Below are 17,393 nucleotides of genomic sequence, written 5' to 3' on the forward strand. Positions count from 1 at the left end.
CCTTTTAAAATTGTGCTCCCATTTTCTTCTTCTATACGATTTTTCGTTCTTCCCATTCAGTTTTCCTCTGCTGCAACTGTTGCCTCTCTCATATCACTTGGCTGTACTTTTAGCCTCTGTCTCAGAAATCAGTCCCTGGTTCAGTCTGCTATTTCTCCTTTCTGTCATGGATCCTACAATGGATGCAAATGGTTAACTGCCAGTTTTCAAATATATACATACAGACAACTGTCACTTCCCAGTTCTGATCACAGCCCCTCCTTCCCTGCCATCATTTTTCTTTCTGTGCATGTCATCATATTTCCCTTCTCCGTTGCCAGAACTGTCAACTTCACTTATTCCTTCTGCCCATGTTCAGAAATGTATACCGATAATGTTGGGTATTTTCATATTTCTGTGAAATCGGCAAACTCTTTGGGTAACAGCAAGTGACAGTCTTTCTGGAGCAGGCTACAATTTTAGAGGTTGGCTGGCCTGAATGCAAGTGAAGCCTCTCTCTTCCCAAACTGTGATATAAGCTAGAATGCTTGAGGTCAGTTTAACCCCACCCAACATCAGCCATGTTCTCTCTTCTCATCCCTCCACCCATCTTTCAAGTTCCTCCGCTTGTCCTCAGAATCCTCCAAACAACAGTCACGCAGTCCAACTATTCTGCCCCAATTCTTAGCTTCCCCCACCCACAAAATGCAAACATTAAAAAAACCATAACTGTACTACATACCTCCAGACTCACATCCCCAACCACTTCCCGCTATGCACACTTTTGCACCAAGCACGCACAACGTATTGATGGAGGAAAGTGATTTTAATATGTTCCATTTACTTAAATGAGAAAGGAGGGGAAATCAATTTTTTTCACGAGAACAAATAAGCTTTGGCACAATGACATACCAACTAGCATCCTTTTTATGCAGGTAGTGGGCAAAGAAACAGTTTGGGCTCAGTGTCCATTCACAAAAACCTCCAGCAAATAAATCTCTCATAATAACAGCTAATTGACAACTGCAGAGCACAAAAAGAGACTACCTCCACTTAATTGTAGGTCAGTCCTGTTCAGCTTCATGCTATATTTAAAATGCCAGCTTTGCAAAGGACGGCCTCCTCCTGTGAAAACGCTCTACAGCGAAGTTTCTCTGTGCGAGAGCGCTTTAAGCCATGAAGAATTTACCCCAAAACGTTTCCCAACAAATTAGCAGGACAAGGCTGATTTGCACAACATTTTCTCAGCAAACTAGGTCAGGACTTCTCTGAATGGCTTCGTTTGAAGACTGTGCCCAGAATGCAGATCAAATGTTTTTTAGTGGATTAGGACTAACAGTTTAAGAGGTAAATTTATATACTACTAATTATTTCCAGAACAATAGGCTGCGGGCCTCTTCTTAACCTGCAAATAATTTAAGCCCCAGCATCTCTCAAGTCCTTGAAGTCAAATCAAACCAAAATGACGTTTATAGGAACAATACAATTCTGATTTGTCTTTCAAAGACAATCAAAACCTATTTTGTCTTGATGCTTGCTTGAACTATTTTAAGCATCATTGCTACTGGGATTTTCACCTGCTCCTGAAAAATACTGGGTGAAGAGAAGGGAGGGTGCTTTCTTATTGACTTGTTTACAGCAGCTGCACAGACATTACTAAACCAACCAAATATTGTCTTTGCTTTCACTGTGTGTGTTATAGGGGTACCAATGTTCAGACTGCTAATGCAAGTTGCTGGTAAACTGATCCTTATTCTGGCAAGAACAAGTTTTTAAAGAAGGGAAACTATTAGATAGTTGGCACGGTAGTGACAGACACAATATCCTCCTCCCAAATGCCTATACATCAAGAAAAAACTGACTATGTACAACAGCCAGATCAGACCACTGGCCTATTTGGCTCAGTATTATCTACTCCAATTGGTTGGTGTAGAACTGAGGCAGACAGGGGCCTTTCCTAGCACCTGAGACTTTTAAATTGAAGGTGCTGGTAATTGCACCTGGGACCTGTAGTATGCAAACTGTGCTCTACAAGAGAAGCACAGCCACTTCCCATAACAAAACAGTGGTACCTCTGCAATATTGTACCACACACTACAACAGATCCCCAGCTAGCCAGCAAGGAGAACCACAACTGTGAAACCCCCAGCCCAACTGTGTGCGGCAGGACTACAAGTAAACATGCACAGGATCAGGATGTCAAAATCATCTCAAACACCCCCCTCCAACAAAACCCTTCATTTAACTGGATTGCAGATCAGGCTGCTAGAAATGCAAGGCAGGGTATAAACACAAAACTAGCACCAAGCTCAGCAAACTTAATAGGCTTGGCAAAATGCGGGCTCCAGGGCCATTTAGTCTCCCGCACGTTCATGCAGTTCTTTTTTAAGACTCAGTTGCATGTTACAATGGAACTGCCAAACCTCACAGCTAAGAAATGATCAAAGGGACTTTGCTGAAGAATGATAGACAAACCTATCAAAGACTGGATGCTGTGGACGGTATTCCAATGCAAGGAGATATGTATGAAATTTTCACTAAGCAAATAAAACCAAACTTTTGGCCTCAGGGTAGTCTCCCCACGAACCAAAACACTGCACAAACACCAGGTTTTTGTTTTTTTGTTTTTTGCAAAACATACAAACAAACATCCGAAGAAAGCAGAAACAAGGTTTCTAAGTATCAGAACTAGGCAAAACAATCATTCCAAAATTTAATTCAAGAAAACTCCTAGGGTTTTGAACCCAAGTTGCCAAAGATTATCACATTTTATTACCTAACAGTACTTGTATCCTATTTTCTATCCAAACATGATACCCAAGAACATGGAGGACAACACAGTAGAAAAAAATAGCTCGTCAGCCCAGAAATGTGACCTGGCAGATGCTTTATAACCCTTTTGTATTTCTAGTGTCTGGCAGCAAAAACAGGAGATTTATAAAGCCTTTCACCATACATGGCTGAGAGATGGGACTGGCTGAGTGGGATACAAGTTGTGAAAGACTAGCTTATCAACTCCCGGTTTGACTATTATTATTATTGGGATACTGCACGAAAATATAAAAGGAGCAAACATCCAGGGTCATGGACAATAGCCCTTTCACATCATTGAGTTATTGTGAACACTGCAGTTACAGGATGATAATGAGAATTTAATCTCAACAATGTCTGAGGGGCGAATGCATTTGTCACATATATAAAAACCATTCATGAAGCCACGGCACCACACCAAAATAACGAGGCAAGCCAGTGTACCCCTTGGATAACTAGTATTATGCAGAAATGTTGACCAGTCAGTAACTATTTTGAGATAGGTGGTATGGTTTGCTAAGAACCGATAAAGCTAGAAGATACAGGGAGCTAGATTATCACATTTTAATGGAGTGTGCCCAAGCAGGTGAGATCAACCTCATTTCATTTCTCTTATCTGTGATCAATCTTCTAAGCACATTTTTAATTGACTTAGATTGGTGTAACTCTGTTTAGGATTGCACTGTCTTGTAAATATCCGGGTACATTTCCCTTGTTCATACAATTTGTATAGGCGTAAACCTGACCTCTCCACTCCCCATTAAAGAATCCATGTAATACCTAAAAAGGACTACTTAGTTAGGTTAGCTGCTAAATAAGGAGTTTGAAATCACATTATTAACATTGTCTAAGCCACATATGGAACTTTTGTGGCTAACAGAGACAGATCTTTTAAATAATAAAATTAAACCCCCTCTCTGAGGAGGATTTTCCACCTAGACCAGTATTATTCTGGTGCAGGGTTGCCAAATACATAGACCTCCACCTAGAGCGTACTAATTAATCCATTTCCTTAGGATTTTAACCCTCTATGACCTTAATGCTGAACTATGTTCAGTTTCATGGTTATAATTCATATTCTTTATCATTCTTTAAGTAATTCCTCACACAGTTAACACAATAATTCTTAAATATTAAGTTTGTACCCATTTGTTGCCCTGACCTGGATGGCACAGGCTAGCCTGATCCCGTCAGATCTCAGAAGCTAAGCAGGGTTGGCCCTGGGGAGACCGCCAAGGAAGTCCAGGGCTGCTGTGCAGAGGAAGGCACTGGCAAACCACCTCTGTTAGTCTCTTGCCATGAAAACCCCATAAGGGGTTGCCATAAGTCGGCTGTGACTTGATGGTACTTCACACACACACCCATTTGTTAAACCTTTCATTTTCAATAAACATCTGAAGCATGGTTTAGAGTGTCTACAATTTGGGAGAATAAAGTCCAAATCCCTGCTCCATCATAGACGCTCGCAGGGTGACCTTGGGCTGGTTGCTCTGTCATCCTACCATACCTCACATAGTTGTTGTAAAAATAAAATGGAGGAGGCAACCCTGTCAGTTTTTCATTGGGGAGAAAAGTAGGGTACGAATGAAAATAAAAGTTTAAATTAATTAAATAACTGGGAAAATAAGGTGAAAGGAAAACAGAAGATCCAGACACTTACAGCCCTGGGCCTTGGAATACAGCTCCTAGTGAAGAGAAAGTACTACCAAGTGTGTTGGGAACAGAAGATTTACCTTGATACTTTCTAGTACTGCAGGAATTTTCATTCCTGAATTTATACAATATTGTTCTCCCTCCCATCCATGTAAAGAGAACTGCTCAAATGACACAGGATTCTTCCCCACCCTTAAGAGCAAACCATATTTGCACAGGCAAATGTAATTATGCAATCCAGGCAATCACATATATACTGTAGCGATTTTTGTAGCTGTGGCTGTGGAATAAATCTTACTGAATCCAAGATCAACCAGGTCATACATTATATGTCTGTTCAGATTATCAGACTGGGCCTTGCCAGGAAACACATTAGGTAAAACTGGATACAATAAGTATATGATACCCTTTGTGGGCTCCACTGCTCTCAATGCCAACTCCATTCACAAAGTCTGCCTTCGCAGGACCAATTAAAATGAAAAACTGGAGGCACGAGCTGTCACAAGAGGGGTGTAACAAGCTTTGCAAAATTTCGGAGCCAGGTCAGAATGAGCAAAAGTGAAGAGCCGAGCACATCAGTAAGAAGCTTTTAGTTTGGTGAGCCACCTCAAAGATCATTTACAAGAGACAGAATATGTAAATACAGCATTCTTGCTGACAGTCCTTTTTATCCCCTCCCCCCGCAGTGGGCAATATTATCCAAGAAGCGCCTACTGAGAAATCAGAGTTGGATGCTGTACCTCTAGTGCAGGGGTGAGAAACTTTTTTCCACCAAGGGCCATTTGGATATTTATAACATCATTCGTGGGCCATCCAAAATTATCAAGCCCCAAGCAAGCAGCTGCCCCAGATGACACCCCCCCAGTGTGGGCAAGCAGGCAGGCATCCAACCAGTGGTGCACTCATCCACTTGGTGGCACAGGATGGTCTGTTGCACCAGCCGGGTGTAGCCGTCCAGCCACACGCCAGAGTTGCTCCTGCTCCGCATGGTCGGGGCCAGATTCTACAGCCGGCTCTTGCTACCTCCGCCTGCAGGGATGAAATGAGGACTCACTGGCTAAGAACTGCCCCCTCCATGCATTCTGGCCCTGCCTCCTTTAACCCCTCCATTGTTACCACTTCCGCCCCCAGCCCTCTTGTAGTACAGAGGGAATACGTTTCTCGATGGCCTGGGTGGGAAAGGGTTAACAGTTTCTTGGGCAGTCCTAGCAGCTCCATACCTAATGACTCCTCTGCAAGGGGGGGGAAAGGTTCCTTTTCTCAGCAAAACAAACTCTGTCCGTGGGATCTGTCCGCGGGAGGGGGCAGATCACCAGTCTTAGATCCTTCTGAGCTAGAGATCTGCCAGGACCCATGAAGGGCCAGACCAAATGATTTCACGGACCTTAAACGGCCCCAGGGCCTGACGTTCCCCACCCGTGCTCTAGTGAATGCTTGCTGGCTGCAATTACATAATGGTTACATAATGGTAACTTGCGCCATTTTTTCTTCCGTGCATTTTAAAAATAAATAAATAAAGGTGCCACACTTCAGAACAGAGGGCTGAAAGCAACATAAGGAACAGATGCCCGACTCACGTATTGTTAGGAAGACGTGCTGAACCTTTTCCCAGGCAGCCACTAACCAGCTCTCAGTTGTCAACACCCACCCCTTTCTCTCTCCTCAGAAGAGACTAAATACAAGAACTTTCCCATGTGGGGATGGAAAAATTTTGAGCTGAAAGAATGTCTGACATTGAATGAATTTAGTACTTCCTCTGTCGTCGGCACAACTTTCTGTAGCTTTTTGTTAAAGTAAAGCCCAAGTCAGTGGGATAAAAGAGATAAAACAACAAACAATAGTTTGCCAGTATATAAGTGGTGGCGTTGGGGAGGGATTCTCAGATTTCTTCCCTTTTTTTCCTACACAGCTCAGTACTGAAGGACTTCTGATTTTGTGGCACTCTAGATTGTTGCTGCATCCAGCCCACAAAATATGGTTTGCTTTCTTTCATCCATAGCAGAGCACCAAACTGTGGTTTAAGGCCCATACATGCCACCAATATAAACAAAAAAAAGTTATGCTAAATGTGCTTTATTAAAAAGTGAACTATTTTCAAAGTTAGATCTCCTCGTTTCCAATATGCTGGAAGCTGCTTGGCACATATAAACTGTGTTTGAAAGTGAGAATGAGAGAGAGTACAAAGTGTGTATTTGTGTTCAACACACAACTCAAATAAAGTTTAACAGATATTAGTGAAACAAACTAAAATAAATTCACCTTTGGCCATAGATAACGTATGCCATCGGGTTAATATTTTCTAAGAAAACTAATTCAGGAATTAAAAAAAATAAAAATGGATTGTAAATTTTATGTATAATTTGCACAGGTTACTTATGCAATATTAATACAGAGATTGCTTATTGTCTAACTCTTAATATTTCATCCTAGCAAATTTAAACCAGATAAAAAAACAATTCACATAGCTTGTTGGAAATGAGTCCCTTAAGATTTTTACTCGGTGTACAATGGTTTTCCCCAGAGCCGCTTCAGAAAACAGCTGGCGTTTGCAGATTGTTGTATCTAATATTTTCTTTGATGATGTTCCTTGAGACTACACCACTGGATAAAAACAGACAAACAATAATAATTGTTATACGGTCAAATATTAGTCTCCCTTTGCTCAAAAGGATTTTAAATTATACTTCAATGTGAACTAGAAATACCATGTTTTCAGAGCATCAGCTGTGCAACTACAAGTACATTGCCAGTTGTGCAAATTGTAACCTCCTCACTCGCCTTCTGAGGACAACTAAGCAAATCTTGTTCACATAACAGCCTGAAGTAATTCTCCCATACTACAACAGGAAACCATGTCATACCACCTCAGTAATATGTCTTGAACCAAACTCAAATTGCTCACTCATTACTCGCTGCAGCTCAGATGAGACACAAACATAAAAAGAGGGTCTTTATGACTTGGATACAAGTAGGGCCTTGGGGGGAAGGGGGGGGAGACCTAATACAACCTCTCCATCTTCAAAGAACAACGCCACTCTTTCTTTTAAGCAGTCACATCTAATAAGATGACAGACTGCTTTTCAGACAAGTGTTCTTTTATTCCATCTCCAGATCACAACAACATTATTTGCCATAAGGAAAACATTTGAACTGGTGGCCGGTATAAGTTAACTTATCCTGCAGGGTAATTAATAGCTATTTGACAAAGATAATCTAATTATAAGTCATTATAGATGTGCCAGTTGTTGGAAATAAGAGAAAATTTTTACAAGCTCCCACAGGAAGGAAGGTGTGAGAAATCCCATTTACTACACCATTTATTTTAAAATGTTTTTCCTTTTATACATCCTGTCTTACCTAGAGATCAACAGTCACTAACAGTTTAACACAAAAGAACTGAATAAGATGCTACCAATGCCAAAAATATCCGCTCTTCCTCATGCTTTACTATTATCAAAAAAGTTGCATGCACATTAAGAGTAATAAAACAGAACATTTTAAAAATGACTGGATCTTATGGAGTTTTCTTAAAGAACCTTCCTCTAAATTAGAAAGAGAGAATTTTTCAATTCAGACTCAAATTCTACCAAGGCTCCAAGAAGCATATAAGAATTTCAACAGAGCTTAACAGGATTTTTAAAAAATTACTCTTGTTATATACTGAAGGTTGTTCCCATGATCACTTGAACACTGCAAGGTATTTTTTAAACCTGGAAGAGGAGGGTAAGTAATCTATAGCCCATACTAGAAGCCTTTAGAATTGAACTGGTGTAAACTCAATATGCATCCTGCTTAAACCTGTCTTATTTAAAAGTCTAACTTTTACTGTGTTGATATGTATCACCATTTTTATTTGTGCTTTGAACTCCTACGCGTTAGTAGGTCTGTGACTCAGGAGATCCTTTCCAGCATTTCATTTGCCCAATAGACACTTCCAGTTGTACTCTCCATCTATGTAGTATCCTTCCTTCAGTACCATGAGTCATCTGGCAGTACTTCAATACTACAAGTACACACTTAGGTCAACACTTCATAAAAACAAGGACATTCAAAAGTGAACCATTTATCTTCATTAAGTGTAGAGTGGTCAGATCATCCAGACGATCTAAACACTCGCCCCCAAACCAAAAGGAATACAAACTTTCATCAAAATGGCCAGCATGGTAGCCATAAACATCTTGCGACCTAAATCCAAAGTGGCTTCAGAAGTGACAAGGAACACGTCACAGAAGTCATTCCTGCTTTCTGTCACTTGAAGGCAGTGCTTAATGAAAGGATTTTTAAATCTTTAAACACAAGATAGATATCTCCAGAGCTGCAAAAGTTCTTCATTCCCCCTTTGCCTAAGGCAAGCCCTTGCAAAGGTTGAGCTACCACCCCAAGACTTACTAAATCTTTTGCTTCGTTTGTTCATGTCCATGCATTTCTGCTTCCTGTGGAAGACTCTCCTGCATTATCCCAGTCTGTTCCAACATTTGACCGCCCCTCCTGGTACACCCCCCGAAGGATATTAAGATCTATGGATAATAATCTGCTGGAGATCCCCGGCCCCAAGAGTATGTGGCTGTCCTCGACGCCCTGGTGGAATGCTCTGTCTGGTGACACCAGGGCCCTGCAGGACCTTAAAGAGTTCCGCAGGGCCTGTAAGACAAAGCTATTCCACCAGGCCTATAACCAAGGACAGCCACAGGTGTTATCAATGCTGGACTCCCTACCTCCTCCCCATACTTTTTTGGTATTTCAGTGTAACTGTACTAGAGGGGGCTGGCCCGCCTGCTTGTTTGACACAGCGGGTGCTGCATCAATTGTGCGCCATCTATGGTTTTAAATGTAATGTAAGTCTGTATATTTTATCATTTTAAATGTTTTAATGATTGTGTATGTGTATGTAATAGGGGATTTTATTGTTGTTACCTGCCCTGAGCCTGGCCTTGACTGGGGAGGGCAGGCTAGAAATTTAACTATTAAATAAATAAAATAATAAGTATTTCACAACTCTCAGGAGCAACCTAGGTGGGAGGAGGGTTGAACTAGGTAGGAGGCAGGTGTCCCTTCTGCAAATTTACCGAGAAAGGCTTGATTTGATCTTTCAGCATTTTGAGGCTTTGCTCCTTCCTTCCGCCCACCAGAGCAATATTAAGCATTTTCCCCCTCCATATTTTTAAATAGGAAACTTCTCTTGCCCAACATGATATATAAAACTGAAGCTAATTTGAGATATATGTCAATTTGAGATATATGTCAATTTGAGGTGTGTGTGTTGCCATTCCTAGCTAACTATCCATTCGCAGCTACGAAAGTAAAAAATAAAGAGGTTTCTGTTCTGCTAACCAATCTGAATAGCCCTAACTAGCCTGATTGCATCAGAAGCTAAGCAGGGTTGGTCATAGTTAGTACTTGGATGAGAGACCACCAAGGAAGTCCAGGGTTGCTATCCAGAGGAAGGTAATGGCAATCCACCTCTGCTCATCTCTTACCTTGAAAGACCCACAGTCCTAGGAACATCATGAATTGTTGGCACATAATTAGCAGTTCTGCTTTCAATTATTTATTTTATACAAATCAACCCCCACCCTTCGGTTCAAAGAATTTAAGGTAGCTTCCAACAACAAAATCAAATAAAAACAGCAAAATCATTGTAAAAAAGATGCTTAATTCCATTGATATCTAGTAAGCTACCACAGACCACAGGTGCATATCCTAGTCAAGCATCCAACCTAAGGCATATGTAACGCAGAAAAAGGAACACACAGCCCTGCGCGGCGCGTGTGCCCTGCCAGCTCCATTTTTATTTTTGTGCATACCAGCACATCAGACACAAACATAATTCTTACACTTCCCTGCTTGCTCACTAGCAGAGTTATTGCTGCCTCCTCACATGGCTAGGAAACCAAGAGCCCTGCAGCCAGCATTACAACATCCTCCAGTCTGTTCTGTAAGATGAGTTACTTTCTAGATGGAGGAGAAGGCAGCAGCAGCAGTTGAGCTACAAGCTGCAAGACAGACATATCCCCATTCAATAAAGTGGTATGCTAGTCAGATCTTAGCAAACAGAGCTGATGCTGTATCCATGAAAAGGCAAGTTCCCTTTCTGCATTATGTTTATCTTTGGCCTTTGGGATGAGCTACACTAAATGAGAGATCCAGAATCATATTTTCCAACATTACTTCATGTAAAACAAAAAAAGTCAACCACCCAAAGTGGAATGAGAAATGGTAAATGAAGCGGTGGTGGAAAGTGCCATCAAGTTGCTGTTGACTTAAGGCAACCCCATAGGGTTTAGAAAGCAAGAGAAGTTCAGACGTGATTTGCCATTGCAGGCCTCTGCATAGCGACCCTGGACTTCCTTGGTGGTCTCCCATCCAACTACTAACCAGAGCCAACCCTACTTAGCTTCCGGGATCTGATGAGATCAGGCTAGCCTGGGCCATCCCGGTCAGGGCTGTGAATGTGGTATAGGAAGGTAATTCTTCACTCTATGCTGTTCTCCTGTTTTTCTGGAGAGAAAAGGGATATGATTTCTTTTTTCTTTGGTCAGGGAAAACAATATGGTGCCAGACTTTTTTTTGCCAAACCAAGGAAAACAGAAACAGTTGCTGCCCTCCCTTTCCCAAACTGTTATTAGGAAAACTTCACAGGGTAATAGAGTTAAACTCATTCCCTCTCCCCATATGCTACACCCTTGGTCCACACTGCCCTCGCCTTAATATAAAAAAACACATAACGTGCATGTAATTGAGCCCTACGTTTTATGCATTGCAGATCCACAGTGACTCTCAGAAATACTTGCAAGAGGAGCCTTCAAGCGGTGCTTTGAATTCATCCAGATTGCTTTCTGAAGGATGTGCATATATGCCTTTAAGCCTTCTGCACTATTTGAACACATTCCAGACAATTCGTAACCCCAGCTTGACTCACCAATAAAAGAGGAGGCACAAAACTCCTTCCACTGGATGGGTAGGGTGGGTTCTTAAGAATGCAACTGTCATCATCCATCAACAGAACGGCCGTATCATCCTACCCTGTATTTGTGGCTGATGAAATAGTATCATCATATTACCTGCTAGAATCCCAGTGCAGCTGGAACAAATGATGTGGCAAAGTGGTATGTTTTCAAGACGTCCAAATATAGTCTCTGGGTTAGATGCCAAGTACCACAACTGTGTCACCTCAAAATGATGGCTTTTAGCATTTACTATAATCTCGATGTAATTTTCTTTGCAACACATGCTTGTACAGCACTCTCATTTAACACACCACAACGTCTGTAATTCCTCAATTCTCTTGTGAAGGCAGCCAAAATAAATCCTCCCTTCTTTTCTAGCTGGCTAGAACTTTGTATCCCATAAAGATAAAAGGAAGAGCTACACGAGTCAAACATATTTAGACAGTACAAATTTTAAGATCAAATGATACTGGAGCATTACAATCTGTTTGCACATTTGGAAACAAGAACTGATACTTCCAACTATAGAGATGCTCAGTCAAGATTACACACTTAAAATAATCTCAGATGCATCCTCCACAGAAAATGTCTTACGGACTTTAACTCAAAGGAATCATTCATATGGAGTTTGTTCTAATGAATGGAAGAACCGTAATTCCACCCAAGTTATTTTTATTGTCCACAAAGGCATGTTGAAAAACATTGGTATTTGACCGGGGAGGGGGGGGACACCCAGTCAAGCGATTCTACTCACTTGTACCAGGATCACCAGTGGGTTTACTGAGAAGTCCCTTTGATTTCAACAGGCCATACAAGAATTCAAACTTGATCCAACATTCATCAAAACAAGTAGCACAAGAGCCATGGATCTCCAAAGGGCTCTCCAAGATGGCATCCACAAGGAAAAACACACTCTTTCCGAGTTTCTTTTTGGTCCAACAAGCTTGATCTGATCCATCCATCCCGATCAACACAGCAGAGACAGTTGTGTGGAAGTATTTCTCTCCATGCACGTTTATTGACAGTACAGTTTGGCCAGCCACTGAATTTTCAAAGACTGTTTTGTCATTTGCTTTAACATGCTTTGATTCTACACAATCCTCTTCCATCCGTTCTTTTTTTTCCTTTCAGTCATTGCATCCAAAAAAGAAAAGAAAGGACATTGCCAATTCAACCACCTAACCTCAATCATTCATTATACCAATCACAAAGCAAAAGCACTCCTAATTGCTGCGGCTCTTTGATAGTTACACTTTCAGAGAAGGACAAAATAATGGCTTCAGCAGCAGCTGCATTAAGTGCAAAATCAAGCTTTCAAAGCATTTTGACGTTCAGAACACGCTGCTAATAACAAAATCCAAACTCACAAATCTGGAAGCAATTGTTCTCATAACGGCGTCAACACACTTCCACGACTATCAATGCGGGAAAGTGCCAGAAGCTGCTGAAACTCATTACGATGCCAGGTTTATGAAGAGAGGATGAGAACAAGCATTAAAAGATTCACCCAGTTAAGAAGCAAGGATCAGTCAGGACAGCGGCAGATCCAATACAACAAATGAGGTACGAACACAGCCCCATCCTACGCAAGCTTATGCAAAGGTTCAATCAGGCTTGTTCTCAAGGAAGAGTAGGTAGGCTTGCCACCTAATGCAATCCTATGCTCATGCAGCTATCCATCCAGCCGGTCTCAGCTAAGATCCAGGCACTGATGCGCAGGATTGCACTTAGACAACAATCCTATGCACACTTCCTTGGGAGTCGGCCTCAAAGAACTCAGCAGGATTTATTTCCCAAGTAAGCATGCATAGGATCAGGCTGCTTGTTTTAGGAACTCATGAAAGCCACTAACAACAGCATCCACAAAGTCTGTAAAAACATTAGTTGGAAAAGGGCATACACTCAGTATTTTGATCTTTTCAACCACAGAGAAGCTGTTGTTTTTCCTTCTCCCTGTGACTAAGACACAAGATTGCTTGGAATGTTTCTCTCAAGGATTCTAAGCCAAACAGAGACAGGAAGCCCCTTCTTCTTTCGACCCAAAAAAAAAAAAAGCTCCCAAATTAGAAAACCAACCAAACGCTAAATGAACAGAGGAGAAATTAAAGCCACATCAAACACTGGGGGGGGGGGGAGAGCAGTTGTGCTGATGTTATGCCCTCGCCACTTCAGAGTATTATTTCAACTTGGCTTCACCATTATTATTCAGTAGTTCTGATGCCCTTGTTGTACATAGGGAAGACTTCCTACAGAACAGAAGATGCAAACAGCCACCCTCAGATAGCAACTCATGTTGTTTGCAGATTTCACAGATCCAAGAAGTTATGAATGAACCACTCTTATACCTTGAACAACTCCAAAACAAAAACAGAAAGAAAGAAAGAGGTAATACAGCTGTAAGTAGTACAACTGGGTTTTGTTTTTCCACAAATAATTTACAGATACGCTAAAGCAGTCGGCAAGAGGGGAGCCACAATACACACTGCATGAAATCGGCAGCTGAACTACACAATTCTCATGTGAGCACGTCTGGCAACAGAAACCAGCAGGGATTTGAGCTATTTTGCCAAGAGACTTTCCCCCTTACTCCTCTTGCATAGTCACTAGAGGGGAGACTGGAGTTTCTACTGCACAAGCAGCATAAAACACATTGGCTTTTTAAGGCAGAAGTGTACGCTGAACTAATGCTGTATGCAGGCTACCCTGCAAAACTACAACAACCAAAAGACCAAACGTCTTCCACCACCCTGGGTAAGTACCATAGTTACCGCCCAGAGGAATCCCTTCTCCGTTTCTAACTTTTTAAAAAAAAGGCTTATTAGTCAACTGCCAAATGATTTCCCAAGAGGGAAAGTAACTTTTTTTGACAATCTCCGCCATCCAGTGTTCCCATAAGGCCAGCCATTCTCCTTGAAATAACACAGGGGAAATGTTTAACTCTTGATGTCCTTTATGTGTGTTGGGTGCGTGGGCATCCCACAATCCAAGCTTCAGTTCCGATCCATCGACTCAAATGCAAAAATCGATTCCGAATCTTCAAATTCTGCCCACCCAAATGAGTACATTTGGAATCCCCATCATATCATGTTCTCCTCCAGTCCTCCTAGGAAAGCGACAAGTTGAAGCAACATCAGATTTCCTTTGGAACACACTATTAAACTTTCCTCCTGCACTAACAGAGCACAGCCCAGAAATTCATCCTCAACACACTCACTTTCTAAAGTTCTGTTTTCACAGTCGGTTTATAGATGCTGCCCGTTTATGGAGCAGGACGTGTTTCTGATTTCAGTCACTTTTGGAAGAACTTCAGCCAGCACCCCAGCAAAGCATCAAAGGCTGGAAGTCCAGACTATCCTATGTCCCTGCCTGCAAAATGCTGGCCTTGATGGGGGGGGGGGACCACTGCCCCCATGAAATACAAGGGGACGCTCTCCCTCTTCCAGTTTCGCATACCACTGCATAAAGGCGAATGGGCAAAGCGCCCCTTCCGACTTAAAAAGTTTTGATCTTTGCCAGTGACCTCAGCAGACTTCTGCGCCGCAGATGTGGGAACGGCGGAGGCGTCTCATCCTTCTGCCTTTCCTTCCCCCCCCTCGCCCGCTCCCCATTCAGCCCAGCCTCTAACCGTCTCCTCTCCCCCCGATCCAAAAAGCGGGGAAGGCAGCGTTGTTTTGGACGCGCCCGTCCCCAGCAAGACGAAAAGCCCCGGGGACCTCCGCTGACAATCCTCGCCGCAAAACACGACGTTGGCAAGGGCGGAGGGGGGGGGGGTCCTGGCGAGTTGGAAAAGTGCGGCGAAGTTCTTCCCGGCGTTGGGGTGTGCGTGTTTTTTTTTGGGGGGGGGGTGTCGATCTGCATCCGTCGAGCCCATTGCAGAGCGCAATCGGGGTTTGCTGCAAGGGCTTGGGGAGGGGGAGAGGGAGGGAGGGGGGGGAGAGGCTTGCTCCGGGCAGCCAGAGGCGAGCGACCCGATGCACCCCCCCGGCCCGCTCCCCACCCCTCCCCTCGAAGCAAAACAACTCCAAAAAAACAAGGGGGGGGGTCTTACCGTCTCCCCGGCGACGCGGGCTATCGAGGCGAACGCCAGCAGTATCCACACGTTCCACATTATCCCCGCGCGCTTTGCAGCCACCCAAGGACACCGGCGCGCGGCCCCAGCCAGGCTCCAAAAGCAACGGGGTGCTGGGGGGGGGGGAGGAAAGGGGGGGGGTCTCCGGGCAGCTCCTGCGAGGGTCCCTGGGCGGACTCGACGGCCCCCCTCGCCTGCCTGCTCCTCTCGCCGCTCCCGCACTGCCGCCGCTCTCGCTCGCTCGCTCGCTCCGAGCCCACCAGCTTCAGGGCGGAGTTGGCTCGCCTGTGGGGAGCAAAGGGGAAGGGGGGGGGGAGCGCGGCCGGCGTCGCCCGCCTTTCCCCCGCTCCAAGCCCGGCCCAGGAGGCGCTCGCCCCTGCAAAGGTGCAAAGGAGCCGCGGCTGCAGGGGCGGGGGGGGGGCGGTTTGCAGGCAGCGGCCGCTCCCGGGGCTGCTGGGCCGGCGGTGGGCGCAGCGTGTGGCGCGAGCGGCGGCGCGGCTCCCTAGTTCAAGCCCGGGGACATTCCTGCAGGATTAGGGCGCGGATTGGCAGGCCGTCCAGCCAGTAGGGAGGGGAGGCCCGGCCGCCGCTCGCCTCCTTGCAAAGCCAAACTAATCCCTTCCCGGCCCGCGTTTCCCTCGCGCTGGCCCTTGCAGCGCGGCAGGTTTCGCCTGGGCTTGGCGCTCTGGGGCCATTTATTCATGGAAGGGTTTGCCTTGGATTGGCCCCTCTCTAGAAGCACTTTTTCCCCCCCATCCCTATTCTCAAAACTCAACCATAAGCCGCCATGCAGAGTTTTGAGAGTTCAGTTGGGGAAAATGTGCATCTAGAGGGTGGCAAATCCAAGGCAAAACCTCTGTGTGTGTCTGTGTGTGTGTAAAGTGCCGTCAAGTCGCAGCTGACTTATGGCGACCCCTTTTGGGGGGTTTTCATGGCAAGAGACGACCAGAGATGGTTTGCCAGTGCCTTCCTCTGCACAGCAACCCTGGACTTCCTTGGTGGTCCCCCATCCAAATACTAACCAGGGCTGACCCTGCTCTGCTTCTGAGATCTGGTGAGATCAGGCTAGCCTGGGCCGTCCAGGTCCGGGCTTGCCGCTCTCTAGATGCGCTTTCCCCCCCTCCGAATCCTCAACGCTCAGCCATAAGCCCCCCCCCCCCGTGCAGAGTTTTGAGGATTCGGAGGGGGAAAACGCGCATCCAGAGAGCGGCGAAACCTTCCGTGTGTGAACGGCTGCCTCCAGCCGCCTTGGATGTCGCTGGCGGCGGAGAGCCGGCCAGGGAGGGCGAGGCGCGGGGCGTTTTCCCAAAGCTCGCCGTTCCCCCCCCCCCCGCACGGGCCCTTCGCCTTGCCTCGGATAAAGGATGCAGGCAGGCTGTAATACAACCATTTATTCATGGAAGGTTTTGCCTTGGATTTGCCACTCTCTAGATCAGTGGTTCCCAACCTTTTTTTTGACCAGGGACCACTAGGACTTTTTTGTTCGGTGCAGGGACCCCAATTCTGAGAATTTGAAAATAAACTTTAATCGTAACTATAATTCACAGTGGGTAGCCGTGTTAGTCTGTTTGCAGTAGTCAAAAAGGGCAAGAGTCCAGTAGCACCTTAAAGACTAACAAAAATCTATTTTCTGGCAGGGTATGAGCTTTCATGAGCCACAGCTCACTTCTTCAGATACCTGAAGAAGTGAGCTGTGGCTCACGAAAGCTCATACCCTACCAGAAAATATTTTTGTTAGTCTTTAAGGTGCTACTGGACTCTTGCCCTATTTAATCATAACTGTTAGTTAACAGTTAGTTAAACATTATGTTAACAGTTATTAAACATTATAACATAATGTTAGTTAAACATTAAACTTAGAATTATAATATATATAATTATATATATATAATATATATAATTATAATATATATAATACACACACACACACACAT

At 44.2% G+C, this 17,393-nt stretch overlaps 1 protein-coding gene across 1 annotated transcript in view; it reads right to left on the reverse strand.

The window, feature by feature from the left end:
* The window catches only part of SDC2 (syndecan 2), an 88,134-nt gene extending 72,631 nt beyond the window's left edge, over nucleotides 1–15,503 (reverse strand). The window contains exon 1 of the mRNA XM_056854005.1: nucleotides 15,439–15,503. Within this exon, the coding sequence (XP_056709983.1) occupies nucleotides 15,439–15,498 (60 nt within the window). The 5' untranslated portion in view covers nucleotides 15,499–15,503. The remainder of the gene's footprint in view (nucleotides 1–15,438) is intronic.
* Between the last annotated feature and the right edge of the window lie 1,890 nt (nucleotides 15,504–17,393).

This window comes from Euleptes europaea, chromosome 8, assembly GCF_029931775.1.
Source record: "Euleptes europaea isolate rEulEur1 chromosome 8, rEulEur1.hap1, whole genome shotgun sequence".
In the NCBI taxonomy this organism is placed as follows: domain Eukaryota; kingdom Metazoa; phylum Chordata; class Lepidosauria; order Squamata; family Sphaerodactylidae; genus Euleptes; species Euleptes europaea.